At 41.0% G+C, this 15,057-nt stretch overlaps 2 protein-coding genes across 4 annotated transcripts; one reads left to right on the top strand and one right to left on the bottom strand.

Moving 5' to 3' along the window:
- Positions 1–73: 73 nt before the first annotated feature.
- Positions 74–1,800, bottom strand: LOC129725215 (dimethyladenosine transferase 2, mitochondrial). Its single transcript, XM_055680773.1, has 3 exons — positions 934–1,800; positions 551–870; positions 74–496 (listed from the first exon to the last, which is right to left on the bottom strand). The coding sequence occupies exons 1-3, from the start codon at positions 1,663–1,665 to the stop codon at positions 133–135; spliced, it is 1,416 nt and encodes a 471-aa protein (XP_055536748.1). The 5' UTR covers positions 1,666–1,800; the 3' UTR covers positions 74–132.
- Positions 1,801–8,290: 6,490 nt separating this feature from the next.
- LOC129733906 (heterogeneous nuclear ribonucleoprotein H3-like) lies at positions 8,291–13,824 on the top strand. 3 transcript variants are annotated; one of them, XM_055695508.1, is made up of 6 exons: positions 8,291–8,480; positions 8,929–9,324; positions 10,088–10,232; positions 11,063–11,292; positions 11,354–11,536; positions 12,700–13,824. In XM_055695508.1, exons 2-6 carry the CDS (start codon positions 8,934–8,936, stop codon positions 13,308–13,310), a joined length of 1,560 nt encoding a protein of 519 aa, XP_055551483.1. In that variant the 5' UTR covers positions 8,291–8,480; positions 8,929–8,933; the 3' UTR covers positions 13,311–13,824. The 3 variants fall into 3 exon arrangements, with proteins under 3 accessions (XP_055551483.1, XP_055551481.1, XP_055551482.1); XM_055695506.1 differs by having other exon boundaries at positions 11,354–11,596; XM_055695507.1 differs by having other exon boundaries at positions 8,291–8,484; positions 11,354–11,596.
- Positions 13,825–15,057: the final 1,233 nt, after the last annotated feature.

Here is a 15,057-nt window from a genome sequence, read left to right as displayed (position 1 = left end):
CATTTCTTTTACCATGCATATCACACGTCCGTAACCGTAAAAATGGATTTCACTATTAACAGAAACTCGAAAATTTTGCTCTAGATTTCACATTGTATAATTTACCTTCAAAATTTTGAAGAAACACCTCAATCATCGCGTCGGATGTTTTTCCACCTCCCGTTCATCATCTTCGTCAGCAGCGATCGCATCCGAGGACGACCGTTTGGTTAGTGACATTGGCCGCAGTTGGTTCTGCTCCGCCGACTGTACGAAAGCTGACTGCCTAAACTCGGGCCAACTTATAAAGTCGTTAAATATCGTTAAAATCTGCGAAGGAGTGAGTTCTCCGAACTTGGTAAAAATCGTGACCCGTTCGGGGTAGTCATTCCTCCGGAGAGGCAACGATTTTGGCAGGTAAAATGGCAACTGTTGGTCCTTGTCTGCCGCGGACGCAATCGACGGAACATAGTTCTGATTAAGAATCAATCGACAACCGCAATAAGGGATCCATTTCCTGAAGAAAAGAAAACTTTAGAATAAGTTTTTTGGGTAAGTTGTCTGCATTTACTCCAGTGCAGGTATGATTCGGTTCGTTCGGCTGATCAAATGTTGGTAAACGAAAAATCGCAACAGCTTTAGATCGTCTGGTAAACAGAAATCGTGCAGATCCTTACGGGGCACTATTCGCATCAGATACCATTCATCCTGCTGCGTTTGTTCGTAGGGCTGCCGTTCGCTCCGTATTTTACGCTTAGGTGGTTTCGCTGCCCACGGCAGAATATGCCTCCGTGGAATCGTACCCAACAGCTCGTGCTCAAACAACAACTGAAACATCACCGACTGCTGGCGGTACATTGCATAACCTGCTGCTTTGGTACATGTTAATTGCTAAAAATATAAGCAGCAGATTTCAAAATCAATTTTACGGCGGCTAAAAATCTAAGAACTCACCACATAAACCAATGGTGGCAGAACCAGTACCATCTCGCACCTTCCTCGCGAGAACAACCCAGTTTGGTTGGCCAGGCAGCCCATCATGGCTTTAAAAAACCTCGTCGAATCTACGATCGAAAACAGTCGAATGTTTGGCTCATCTTTCCATCGTTTCCGCGGCATTCCTTCCAGTAGATCTTGCAACTTTCGCCTACTATCCTCGCTGTCGTAATACACTTGCCTCCAGTGCCCGTTGAAGTTAGCCACTTTAAGCGACCAATCAACGTCCCTGTAGGTTGCCATCAAGCTGCGCAGCACCGGCTCAAACTGTTCATCATCTTCGACTAGCATCAATCGTTGGACGCCATCCTTTAGCAACTCCCGAGTTAGAAGACCAGGTCCTGGATTTACTTCCGCTAGCAAAGCATCAGCCGATAATCCCGCAGTAACATGTTGCCGAACAATTGAAGCGCACTCTGCTGTTGCGATGTACAGACAATCAGTTTGTTTTGGCCTCTGATTCAGTAATTCGGTCGGAAGTTGGCTCAGAATTGATTCACTGCCGATTTCTTTGAAAAAATGTCGAACTTCTTTCTCTAAACGATTCGCTGAAACCGCCCCTTGGTCCTTGCTGACTGACTTTAGATTTCGTTTTGATGGAACCGGCTGTGAGCACCACGATCTGTGCACAATACTATGGAAGCATTTTCTACACGAACTTATTAGTAACGTCGAGTGCCTTGGAAACATACTGTTCACCTTATTATCAAACTAAAAAGGGTTGAAATAAAATAATATTTATTCAATAGATATACACGCAGAGTGCTGATTTGTGTACAACAACCAACAGCCGAGGTTGCCGATGCTGGCAGCACCGGCGGTAATGATATGCTGTTACTTTGCTGTCAAAACATATCCTGGAGCAACATATCGATAAGTCGTAAACGGCGCAACGGAGGGATACGTCGAATGTCGATTAGAGGGGGCAATCCACTCACGAACTGATCTAGTGAGTGAGCGAATTACCGCTTTTTTTTTCAAAGAGCGGCCACTCACTTCTTACTTCAAGCAAAAAACTGATAGCTAATTTTGTTGATTAGACACCGCAAAGGCCCAAATACGCACACGGCGTGACAACGCCTTTTTGAAGAAAATTGTCAGTACCTTCTTGAAACCTTCTAAGGGGCCGTTCCTAAACCACGTGGTCATCGCAATCACGCCGTGTCGAACTCCGCCCTGTGCTAACCTTCTTGTCGCCATGCCACCCAATTTATGTTATTTATGTTTGTTGGGAGAAAAAATAAAGCAACACACTTCTAGAATTACCAGCAGGCGAAAAAAGATACAACACGGCGTCGCCAGCGTCTTCGCCGAAGGCGGCGAACGACTGCCTTCTTCACTAAAAGGCAAAGCTAGAAGTTTCTGTTTCGAAGGTGTCCCCACGGAAAGCGCGATTACGCCTCCTAATTTGCATGGAGAAGGCGTCATTACGCCGTGTGCGTATGCGGGCCTTAAAGCCCCAAATACACACACGGTGTGACAACGCCTACCTGACGAAAATTGCCAGTACCTTCTTAAAACCTTCTAATGTGCCTTCTAGCATCTACCACCTTCCACTTGTCTACATATAAGGTGCAATCACGCCGTCTCGACACCCGCCGTGTGCCAACCTTCTTGTTGTCATGCCATCCAATTCATGTTTGTTGATGTTTGTTAGAAGAAAAAATAAGACAACACACTTCTAGAATTACCAGCAGGCGGAAAATGATACAACACGGCGCTGCCAGCGCCTTCGCCAAAAGAAGGCGACACAAGACCCTGTGGAAGGCACAATGCGTCTACGTGGAAGGCAGTCAAGTACGCAGCCGAAGGTGGCGAACGACTACCTTCTTCACTAGAAGGCACAGCTATAAGGTTCTGGATAAGAGGCGTCCCAACGAAAGGCGATTACGCCTTCTGATTTGTATGGAGAAGTCGTCATTACGCCGTGTGTGTATTCGGGCCTCTAAGTGAGACCACAGAACGGAAGGGCAACTTCAGGTATATGATCGAACAGAAAGTGCACACAAAAAGGACTGAAAAATGACAATTGAATTTTCTGTGCTCTCGGGCAATATATATTTGTCGTATACGTTTATGCCGCTTTGCCAGTGGTATAATGTGGCATAATTTATTCGATGTTTTGAATTGACGGTTATTTCAACAGTTTAACCCGTTTAATACAATCTATTAGGTTCGATGCAAAAACGTTTTGGAAAAAATTCGCAATTATTCACATTTGTGGAGCTTGTCATATTAGAATAGTGTAACGAAGGTATTGTAATCGACGAATGTTGATTTGAAACACGAACAACAATTAATGTTATTGAAAAATCGTGCGTTTCAAACAATTTCTTCCATTTACAATTGTACCATGTGTTATAGACGGTTATTTTTAAAATTGTTAGAATATAAAATGCAGCTCGTTAGTTTTTTTTTTCAACTCAAGAAAGTACTTTGAGTTTTTAAAAATCATGGCACAGATGGATTTTTTAACGCAAATTTTCCGAATATTTATAATAAATGAATCACATCTTTATTCGGAAATGAAATTTATAAACTAGTTTCATCCTCTTATTAGATTATATTAAATGTTTTGCCGATTGACTCTAGTCCATTCTGGAGAATATAGATTTTCTACTCATTGATGCGACATGCGACATGCCATTTAAATAAAAATAAGCAGAATAAGGTTAAGTAAATCCAGGTTAGTTTCTAGGGCAACGAATAATGCGATTGTAAGAGGTACCGGTTTCATTGTGCAGTCTTTTTTTTAAATCTGATAAAAATCTAATCGTGATTCGAATAAATGCGCTCGAGCAGACAGAAGTCTGTAAAAATCTGCACACATTTTGAGAAAGTCATAGGGAAAAAATGTAGTTAACCATCCCGCATAATCAATAACCATAAAACGTGCCTAACAACTAGTTCGGGATATAGTTTCGACTGTATGGGGTATCGTTAATTCATATGGATTATCATCCGTTTATGGTTATTGATTATGCGGGATGGAGATTGAAAAAAAAAACGCACATACCTGCGAATCAAAACAAATCCGCGTTTTGCTGACAAATCTGGTATCCCTGCTGACAACCGAAAGTGACAACCTTACAGAACACTAAAAAAGGATCTCAAGAGGTTCGTTTCAAGGGGTTTCGAAATGCGTCGTAACCTGAGATTACTCCGTAGTAATCAATGTCATTTTTTCGAGTAATCAAAGGTAACCATCAACAATCAATGACAAATAAACTCAAGTACGAGAAGTCAAAATTTATTTTATTATTTATTCAATTTTCGGGTTTCCTGCATCATTTGAATGACGTTCAATTTTGACATAAGAGCGCTTTTAGATGGATGAGGGCCCAATTAACAAACCCCCGACTAAGGAGCAACCGGTGAGCGAATCACCATTGTATATCAATAGTGCCTTACCCCTAGCGTTCGTTCATATATGGAAACAATCCTATAATACATAACGCGCTCAGGGGAGAGGTGAAGGAAAGGTATCCAGCGAAGTGTTACACTGCCACCATGCAAATTTGCGTTACTTAGTTGATGGGGGTTTTGAAAATTGCCAAATTTCACGTTACGTAATATACGAATATTCATTACGAGGACTCTAAACGAGATGGTAATTAGAGACTTGAAACAAAAGACGCGACTCTCACTTTATGTAACTCGTGTTAATAATCTGATTATTTTCACAGGAGTAGATTACTGAAAAACAACAAAGGAACAGTTCTACAATTATCTATGCCGGTATCTGAGTCAGCTGTTTTGAAGGATGCTAGGGGCAAGACACTGCGTAACCCAATAGGTGATTAGTAATCCTAACAAAAAGAAACAACCGGGGTCATCTTGCAACCTGGATGGCTCAACCAAACGAGTGAAAGTCCTTTACTAGTTGGGCTACGAATTTAGTGCAACGAGCAAAATTCGATTGTATTCATTGTTACTAAGTGTTTATCGTTGCATTTTCAGACACTCCTCCAGTTACATCAAAACTCTTTGAATTCATATTATCGTCGTTGTGATGTTGGTGTATAGAAACATAGTAAAACGGTATGTCAAAAGTACAACCGGCTATATTGCAAAAAAAAAAAAATGGCAAAGACTAAAGATGTTTATTAAAACAACCGATGACCAAATTCATCGAATCTTATAATATACTATTTCGATGCATTCAAATTATAAATCCGGTAAAGCTACATACCTTGCTACTGATATTCATTTATTTTAGAAGCAATTCACAACTCGTGCCTACTTGTTGATCAAACCGTTTCACCATGTCCTATACGCTATGGTTGGGAAGTTAATGTGATAAAAAAAATGATAGATATTAATATATATATATATATATATATATATATATATATATATATATATATATATATATATATATATATATATATATATATATATATATATATATATATATATATATATATATATATATATATCAACCAATATCGTGTAATATAACCGAAATATTTTTCATGAAATAAAGTTGTCAAGCCCCTAGAAATAATGTGTTTTCCTTCTTACAGATGCTTAGCAGGGTTAACCTGTAGTGTTTACGCCGACAGATTTATACCAGTGTGTTTTATTGATTTTAATAAAAGTAGTATAAATTCTGTTTATTTTCCGTTTAAAAAGCGTTCTTTCCACCCCTAGGGAGCGCTGCAAAATTCACTGAGCACTTAGCAGTTTTCGTATCACAGATGACCTTCCGTTCTGTGGTGAGACCCATGTGCAAGCGGGCGGATGGCCTGTGAGCTGATCGAGGGAGCCAGTTCATCGAAAGAACCATTTTTTCTATGAACGATCAAAAGATTTCGTTCTTTCAAAGAACTGACTCTGCTGATCAGCCTGCAAGCGAATTGCCTGCAACTATATATTTAGATTCAGATGATCAGTGAACCAGTTCTTGCGCTCTTTTCTTTCCACTTTTGCCATCCATAAGTGTGCGTTATAAAGTTTAAAATTTATTATTCGAACTATTGTACTGTTGAAAATTGTCAAGCCTTGTCAAAATGCAAATCTCGACCTCTGATTGGTCGTTATATGATTCCCCTCACGCACGGTCGACAGAATTATAGACATAGTACTTCGGAATGTACTATTTGGTCTATTTAAGAGCCTGTTTCTGCCGAAACTGCTCATATTAGTTCTAGACAGCGACTACAACAATCCTTACTTAACAGCAGCAGCAGCAGCTGTGACAGCGAATATCATCAGCAGCAATGGTATCAGCAGCGATATTGGCAGAGCCAATTGGTGCAGCGGCCCTTCCTCTAGTGAAAGCTGCCTTTGTGCAGTAGCGAGCAGCATCAGTAGTTGGCAGCGAAGGATAAAAATCACCTCTAGCAATTAATGAATACATATAAAATAAGCCTAAAATGCGTTGACATCGTCGTCAGTATGCGAAAAACGAAGCATCGGTGCTGGTGCACTCTCTTTGCTTTCCTCTTTACGATATATTTCTATTCATTAGTGTACACCACAACAAGTGGTTCTCAATGTGCACAACTGGGTATATGAAGTTATTCGTCTCTGTTACACAGAGCGATCAGATCTTGTTATATCCTTATTCATTTGACTCATGGATATGATTTTTTGTCAGAAAAAGAAAAAAATGACAGTATATGCTCTTCTACTCTCGCTCAAACTCAACCGCTGCCGAAGTAGTTCCTTCCCCCACACTTTCCCTCTCACCGCACCACACCTCTGCTGCTGTTCAGGCGACATGATATTCTCCTGTTGCTATCCTCTCTTCCCCTAACTACCGGCCTATGGAGAGACAAACGCAACGATCGAATCGCTTCTCAGAGCTGATGTAGTCTAGTCATGTGTTTGTTTTCTCTCAGAAACCTATGCACCATATCATCATTTCATTATGGGTTGAGAGGATTCAAGTTTAGTCGCGGTCTGTACACTTCATGAAGTGGACATGTGATGAATAAACGACGATTGCATCATTTCGCATTCAAAATTTATGGGCCGTCAAATTTTCAGTGTAAAACAGCTTTCAACTATGTTATCAGAAAAATACCTCAATTCCCTCTGTCGGGGTAGCACAAAGATGCGATAAACATTATATCCGATATGAATTTGGGTTGTTAAGCTTTATCAGTTTTTTATGCCATCTGAAAGAGCTGCATTTTCTAAGCAAAACGTGATTTTCAAAAATTTTCTATTGCTGTCATTCAATTTTAATTCACGAATTAAAACTGCTCGAAATCTGCTTGAAATCACTACAATGACAGTTCGCCCATGTACCAACTGTCATTGTAGCGGTTCAGAGCGATTTTTAATTTAAATTCATTTGTAAATCGAAGAACAATGATATAAAATTTTAAAAAATCACGTTTTGCTCAGAAAATAATACTCTCTTTCAGCTGATACATGAAAATAAAAATCCGTGAATAGCTAAACAACCCAATTGATCAGTGGGTGGCATTATTCAGGCGCAGAAAGATTCAGGCAGTTGATTGTTTGCTCATCTGATCGTCCTTCAGCTCCAAGATGTTCTGGCTTGCAAAAGAAAAAAGGGGCGACCAAATGGAACCGCACTCACTGCCGACTGATAACTTTACTGTGAAGCATTCTCAGGTGTCGAAATTCCGTTTGGTAAAAAGCTTGGGGCAAGACACTATTGATATATTTCCAACACAGATATTTCCGATATTCAGTTTTACGAAGTTTTTATCGTTACATTTTTGGAACCCCTCTATTCATATCATAGCTCATTGACGTTATATTATCGTTGTAGGTTTGTCAATTGACAGATAAACGATAAATATCAAAATATATCAATCGATAATTAAATAATAATAATTTTGAAATAATTTCCGTAAAAATGAAGGTGCCTAGCCCCTAGGTAAAAAGGGTAAAATTTCTTTACCCCCTTCCCGCATAATCAATAACCATAACACGTGCCTAACAACTAGTTCGGAATTTAGTCCCGTCTGTATGGGGTATCGTTGAACCATATGGATTATCATCCGTTTATGGTTATTGATTATGCGTGTTTCCTTTTCAACTGCATACCAAGCTTTTCAAAAAATTAAATGGTCGTCGGTTAAGGCCCTGAGTGGACCCATGTTTTCGAATGCCGATGATTTGTTTATCAATAATCAACAATCAAAAGTAATCAGCAGTAATTTTTTTTTGCAGTACCTGCTAACCGCAGTAACTTCTAATCGTTGAAAACACATGCCGTCGTTTATGGACGGCTGCCTGATTGAGATTGTTACCAATATAAGTATATGGCAACACCTTTTTTTCTGCACCATTTCGCTCACGCTCTCGCCCTTGCTTTTCATTTTCACGTTCACTTCTACTTTGTCCCTTGCCGGCGTCATCGTTTGGGTTGCGATTTTGCCCGGTGCTGTTCATTGTAGTGCTTTTAACGAGGAAGAAATTGCAGAAAACATTCAAAAACTAGTGAAATTTGTGCCAAATACTGTGCGTTTGCTGAAAGAGGTGAAATTTTTACCCGAGAGGAGGATTTTACAGCGTGAATTGTAAGTTTAGTCCACTGTATCCCATTTGTATAGTAGCAATTAGAAAATCATGCTAAACTGTATTTAAACTGTAGTGAAGTGTGTAAATTATCCTTCAGTTTGTTCATTGTAAGCGACTTTATAAAATTTATCATTTTGCCAGTTGATTTAGCATAAAATTTTAGCTAGAATAGCCGATTTTTTACAAAGCGCATTGTATTTGCCAAGATGGCGTCGCTTCACAAGTGGCTTTTTCGTTCCAATTTCTTATTCTACTTTTCGTTCCTTTCCGCAACTTCAAGATGTTATTGGCCGTTTCAACCTTCAAACAGTATTGTAGATGTAGTAAATCACGCACACTTACGTAAAGCATGTAACAATGCGTAGTAACGATAAAAGCAAAGTAAATTTTTTTCGAGCTAGAAAGCGGGTAAACATTAAAATTTTTTTCGTGCTTTTTCATTGGTAGGAGAAATGTCCTTCGATGACGATAATGATAATGGCGGAAATGGTGCGTGCCATATTCGTTTGCGCGGTCTCCCATGGAATATCACGGAGGGTGAGATCCGGGATTTCTTGGCCGGTGTCGATGTGGACATGTGCCACATTGTCATCAATCAATTGACCAAGCGGCAAACGGGTGAAGCTTATCTGCGGCTGCCGACGTTGGACGACCAGATAAAAGCACTGGATCTGAACAAGGCCACCATCGGACATCGCTACATTGAGGTTTTCACCGTGTCGGAGGATCAGTTCGAGAGCGCCATCAATAAGGAGCTTAACAGCGAGGACGGTGGACCGGTGCTGAAGCTGCGTGGTCTGCCCTGGTCCTGTACCAAGGATGACGTCAAGCGGTTCTTCACCGGTAAGTGCGGGTACCGAGGGCGGGTGCGAATGTGGTCGATTTCCTGGGAGGAGCCGTACAGTGTGGGCGGTGGGTACGGGGAAACTGCTGACGGGTCTATTTTATCCCTTTTTTTCTTCGGATAAAACTGCACTAATCTGTTTATGTTTTTCCTTCTCAGTGCACTGTGGCTAAGGGTGGCCACTCGAAGATGGGATATGGTAAATGGAATACTCATAGAAAAGACATTGCTATCTAAATTTGAACAAAAGAAAAAAAGTTATGGTCATTCAACTCAGCTTCAATTTTGATTGTAATGCAGCTTTACTTATTGTCCACGTGGTATTTGACCTGTTTTTCATCATAAATGATATTTTGAAATGTTAAAAAAGTCGATCTCAGTTGGGATCTGTTGGGCACTATGCCAAATCTTTAAAACAGACTTTAAGTGGACACCCTTAGCGGCAGGCACGTGCTGTTTCTTCCTGGGCTTCAGTCTTTCTCCCTCGATCCGTTGGGTTTCGTTCCTAGGAAATCATCAATTGGTACCACGCGCGCTCGAAGGTGAAAGGAAGAAAAAAAAATGCAAGAAGGAAAAGCTTCGTTCTTATTCTCCGCTTTGGGCGACAGACACCGGTAACGGCGGTGTAGGATATCCTGTGGGACATTGCAGGGGGAGTAAGAACGAACCAGTTTGATGTGGAGGAGGCAGAACCTAATCGTTTTGAAGAATAACAACCGTTTTCAACAACAATCTCATTTGCGCTACGTTACGTTACAACAGGGTTGACGATAAAAAGTGGCTATAATGGGATTCTTTTGCTACTGGATCAGCTGGGACGGGCATCTGGGGAGGCGATTGTTGAATTTGCAACAGACGCCGATGCCGAAAAGGCCATGATGTTACAGAAAGAGATGATTGGGAACAGGTGGGTGGTTTTTTGAACGCTCTACATTTTTTGAAAACTGATTACGTACTCTCAAAAACCAAATTAAATATCGTAAAAAAAGATCCAAGCTGTGTGCGAAAAACGAGTCAGTTCTGTTAAACAAATCTGCAAACGGATGGTTAGAGTTTGGAATCTAATTTAATTTTTAATTTTAGGATAGTTACTGCAAACTGTGTTGCCAGTTTGGGATTCTGTTGGTTGTAGTTTACGTTTGTTTAATTTAATTCTTTATAGTATTTGTTTTAGTATAATCTTGAACCCGTTTCGCTCGGGTGTTTTCAATGCTAACAAAATAATGCTTGCCAATTTGAAATCTGGCTGGGTGTACTAGAACTGACTTTCAAGGCGATCTCCTGAACGTGCTGGAGAACTTACAAGGTGAAGTGTTGGTTGCGTTATCTAACAAGATGCTTTAAGTTTCTTTCAATTTCATGAGGATTACCAAGTCTTAGTAACGGATAGGCACCAGCATTTATTTTCATTCACATGAAATTTTGTATTAGTGTTGTTTTTGGTCGGTGTCAGATGGTTCCGAGTACTGTTGTTCCAAATAGAGAATGTATCATTTTATTATATCTGCTCGGAGGCAACTGACAATCTTAATTTTTTTAATCTGTCGTAAGAAGCTATCCAAAATCGTTCATATTTCTTCAGAGAGAAGAGATCAAAAATCGTTAGGTCGCAACGTAAAACACCATCGAATAACCAAGTGTTATTTTTTAAGTTATATTTTAAATGTTACTTTACACAGTGTACTGATGCGACTCTCGCTGTTTCCCATGTCGTCTGTCGTTGTACTCCATTTATAGATACATTGAACTATTCCGGAGCAGCTCCCGTGAAATGAGATGGGCGGAGAAGAAAATGCGTCGCATGAGCCCGTATGGTCGTAATAGTAACTCGAATGGTAATGGCAATGGCAACAGCAGCAATGGCGGCGGCGGCAACTTTGGTGGTAGTAAATCGGGTGGCGGCAACAACAGCCGTCAACGCTTTCCACCAGGTCAAGGATACGGACGCGGATCTGGAGGCAACGATGGTAAAACATTTTCAGCTGCACACATTTGATCAATCGGCTAATCAGAAATATTTATTACCAGGCTTCTCGTCAGACAATTTCTCGAATGGCCCGTCCGGTGGTGGTAACAGCTGGAACAATCGTGGAGATAATGGCTTCGGAAGCGGCGGCGGCGGCGGTGGTGGACTTGGTTTCGGATCTAACACCGGAAGCAAGCTTGGTGGTGGCGGTTCTGGATCCGGTGGTGGAGGAAACATGTACTCCGGTGGGTTGGCCAACAATACGGGCAACATTGACATCTTGAGATTGTTGCAGGATCAGTTGAGTAAGTGGCTGGGTGTTAAAATCGATCGTGGGATCATTAGTTTATGTTGCAATGGTTGTTGCATTTCCTTTTGCAACTACTAAGAAACATGCGTTAAATGCGCTGGTGATGGTGTGGGTGGGAATCGGCTGGAGATTCAACTGAGGTCAGTTTATATTTTGCTGACAAATTTCATTTGGAAAATGAAAAAAATAATGTCGAATATCTTAACACAAAATGTTAAACTTCACCTCTTATGACCAACACCTGAAAGAAGGTTCTGTGAAGGGATCAACCAATGAAGGGAACGGTTTTTCTCAAAACAAAGTTCATTTTTGCAATTGTTCTCCGATTAAAAAAAAATTGAATACACCTCGGAAAATAATAACTTTTGAGCAGTAATTATTGTTATTAAACTACCTGCTAACTTATTTAAAGGAAGGACTCAGTCTTATCATTAGAAGCAATTTTCGATATAAAGTCCTGTATCAGTTTTTTTTCACAATCAACGGCATAGAAATTGAATTGCATTGAATTAATCTGAACCTAACTCAACAAATTATCAATGTAGAGCCAATCAAAATCCAAATAAAATTCCATTCAGATTCAATCCTTATCCAGTACTCATTCAATCCAAGCTCTACCCCAAACCTAATGTTGATCCCAGTCCAAATCAATTGATTTAAAGCATAATCCAATTCTGCTTCATTAATAATCCAATCGAAATTCTACCCAAACCCAGCCAGGAAACTAGAATTGGACAGTCAGAGATTATAAGCCTCGGAAGAAGAATCTGATTTTGATTTAATCTAATAAACAATAACCAATCAACGTCCAATTAGCATTCCAGCTTTAAAAAAACAAAAGCACCTCTTTCGGGCTTCCTTACGGCTAGTTCCCGCATACTGCAGACGACAATCGATGCAAAGGCAGACAACAATATTGATTTCTCGCTAAAGTGCAACCTTTTTAACACGCTTTGAATGGTTGAACCTTTCGTAATATTTTGAACATATATAATCCGTCAGCATCACAACTCAGATGGTCCTCACAGCCCTCAACGTCCCATGACATGACTTGTGTGTGAAGTACGCCACAAAAAACAGTGCATTTTTTGCTTTCAGAACGCGGTGGGGGCACCAACTACGGTTCTGGACGTGGCAACTCTGGCGGCGGTGGCGGTGGTGGTGGCAGCAGCGATGGCTACAGCACCGGTGGCGGTGGTGGTGGGGGATACAGTACCGGCGGATTTGGTAACAGCTACAGCAGCGGAGGTGGTTCCAATAGTGGCGGTGGAGGATATGATTCCGACCGCGGGGGATTCCGTTCCGGGGGCGGTCAAGTTGGTGGCAACAACTTCAGCAGCTTCGGTAGTGGCGGTGGCGGCGGCGGCGGCAATAGCTTTGGCAGCAACATGAGTAACGCGGGTGGCAACAACTTTACACGGAATGACTTCTACAAGAGTGGGGAACAAAATTTGTTCTGTGTACACTTGCGGGGAATGCCATTCAGCTGCGATGAGCAGGACATTCAAGACTTCTTCATGCCGCTAAGACCAGTTAAGTGTGAAGTCAAGTTCGATTCCAGAGGTCGTCCCTCCGGTGAGGGTGATGCTTTCTTCGACACCATGGAGGAGGCGATGAAAGCTATGAAGAAGCACAAGGAAAAAATGGGCTCCAGATACATTGAACTTTTTGCTGGTGCTCGCAAGCCTCAGAATAAATTCATGGATTAGAAACTTAATGTGACCACTTTGGTGACAAGTAATAAGTGGTATTTGAGATTCAGGTATGTCACTCAGAAGTTTAAACAAGCAGCTTCCAGTTGTAATTTGGAATCACACTCACTATTTAATGGTTTTGTTCAAATCGAGCAAACAAGTGTCACACAAGTAAATAGTTCATGTTAGAGTGTAAGCATCTGTAACAAAACGGTAATTTTATCCCCATCTCATCAACCATACGCATGATTAACAAACAAGCAAACAAAAAAAAAAAATACGCAAAGGAGCACTTAATCTTTTAAAGGCATACCTTATATCAGTAAACCTTTGATTTTAGGTTTTAAGCTAGGAAATATTCTATGTTTTTACTGCAGCAACATGAGTAACGCAATTTTCGAAACAAATGAAAATCAGATCGACAGCTTATGGAACTACTAACTCGTATTTACCCTGTAAAACCTTTGTAACCGAGAGACAAAAAAAAATAAATCAGTATCTATTGTTTAGAACAACTTCTCATGGTAAAGATTTCTACAGTGTGCGATTTGATAAGACGTAAAAGAAATCTCCATTCTTCCGACGGACGCTTAGACGTCACTTTACTTTGATTGACTTTGGTAGATTTGCTGTTTGTTGTAGGTGAAAAGAAGACTTAAGTAACTTAACATTGTCTTCACCAGAAGTTATTTTTCACAAAAAAATATCGAAGTAGTTAGAAAACTTAAACTCTCGCAATATCGTGAGACACTACAGATGTATCGATACTAGGTTCGGATTCAAGAATGGTTCGAGCGGCAGATGGAAGCGCTCCTATGCCGAAAAAAGAGGTCGGGGTTGAAGATGCTAGCCTAAAGGCGTCGTCCACGATCTGTATGAGCATCGAGGAAATACATTACAGCCTGGTGGTGGATGCGAAAAAAGCACAAGATGCCTGGAACAAGCTCAGAACCACTTTTCAAGATGACAAAGTCTAACGTCGAATCGAGTTAATACATTAGCTGAAGTCGATTCGGATCAAAAACTGCGAAAGTACGGAAGCGAACGTGGATGCGTTGGTCTCAACCAGCCACAGGCTCATAAAAATTGAGTTTCCAGTGACTAATTAGTGACTCACTTCACTGCTTTTGATGGGATTGCCAAAGTGCTACGTACCGATGGAGATGTGCTTGGAAATGTCAGGACAGGTTTTGAAGGCGGATACCGTGAATCCTGTAGGACTTTAGGGCTAAGTATGGACCGCGGAACAGTAGTAACGAAAGAGATTTCTACAGCGGAGTAGCACAGCAGTAACGACGCCGCGTGGACGGTGCTTTCAAAAAGCAGATGGATAGATCGTGCTACATCTGCCACAAGGTAGGTCATTTTGCAGCAAATTGTCCGGAGAAGACGGATGGATCCAAAAGTAAGAAACGACGAGCAATGTGTGCAATTTCGGCGGTAGGTAACGTAGACTAAGATGAGTGGTATTTAGATTCTGGTGCTACTACTTACAAAGAGCGGAAGAACCACAAAGCTGCTGGGAAGGACGGCTTACCGGCCGAACTTTTCAAAGTCGGGAGCAACGGCTGTGTAGTGCAATTCAGCAGATTTTCCTAAGGGCACATAAGGGTATGGTCTGAGGAACAACTACCCACGGACTGGTTGGAAAGACTCATATACCGTGTCTAAAAGAAGGAACATAGACTCGACTGTTGGTCTACCATACAGTTCGCAAGGATGGTCGACCGAGCCACCGTGGAGCTGGAGATTTCAACGCATG

Source organism: Wyeomyia smithii, chromosome 1, assembly GCF_029784165.1.
Source record: "Wyeomyia smithii strain HCP4-BCI-WySm-NY-G18 chromosome 1, ASM2978416v1, whole genome shotgun sequence".
NCBI classification, from domain to species: Eukaryota; Metazoa; Arthropoda; class Insecta; order Diptera; family Culicidae; genus Wyeomyia; species Wyeomyia smithii.
Note: the sequence above shows the minus strand (reverse complement) of the source record. Positions and strands in the feature narration are given on the sequence as shown.

Coding starts and splice junctions, on each gene's coding strand:
- LOC129725215 (XM_055680773.1), bottom strand. CDS start 1,665: ATGTTTCCAAGGCACTCGACGTTACTAATAAGTTCGTGTAGAAAATGC. Junction 871..933: donor TGCCACCATTGGTTTATGTG/GTGAGTTCTTAG, acceptor TTATATTTTTAG/CAATTAACATGTACCAAAGC. Junction 497..550: donor CGAATCATACCTGCACTGGA/GTAAATGCAGAC, acceptor TCTTTTCTTCAG/GAAATGGATCCCTTATTGCG.
- LOC129733906 (XM_055695506.1), top strand. CDS start 8,934: ATGTCCTTCGATGACGATAATGATAATGGCGGAAATGGTGCGTGCCAT. Junction 10,233..11,062: donor AAAGAGATGATTGGGAACAG/GTGGGTGGTTTT, acceptor CTCCATTTATAG/ATACATTGAACTATTCCGGA. Junction 11,293..11,353: donor CGGATCTGGAGGCAACGATG/GTAAAACATTTT, acceptor ATTTATTACCAG/GCTTCTCGTCAGACAATTTC.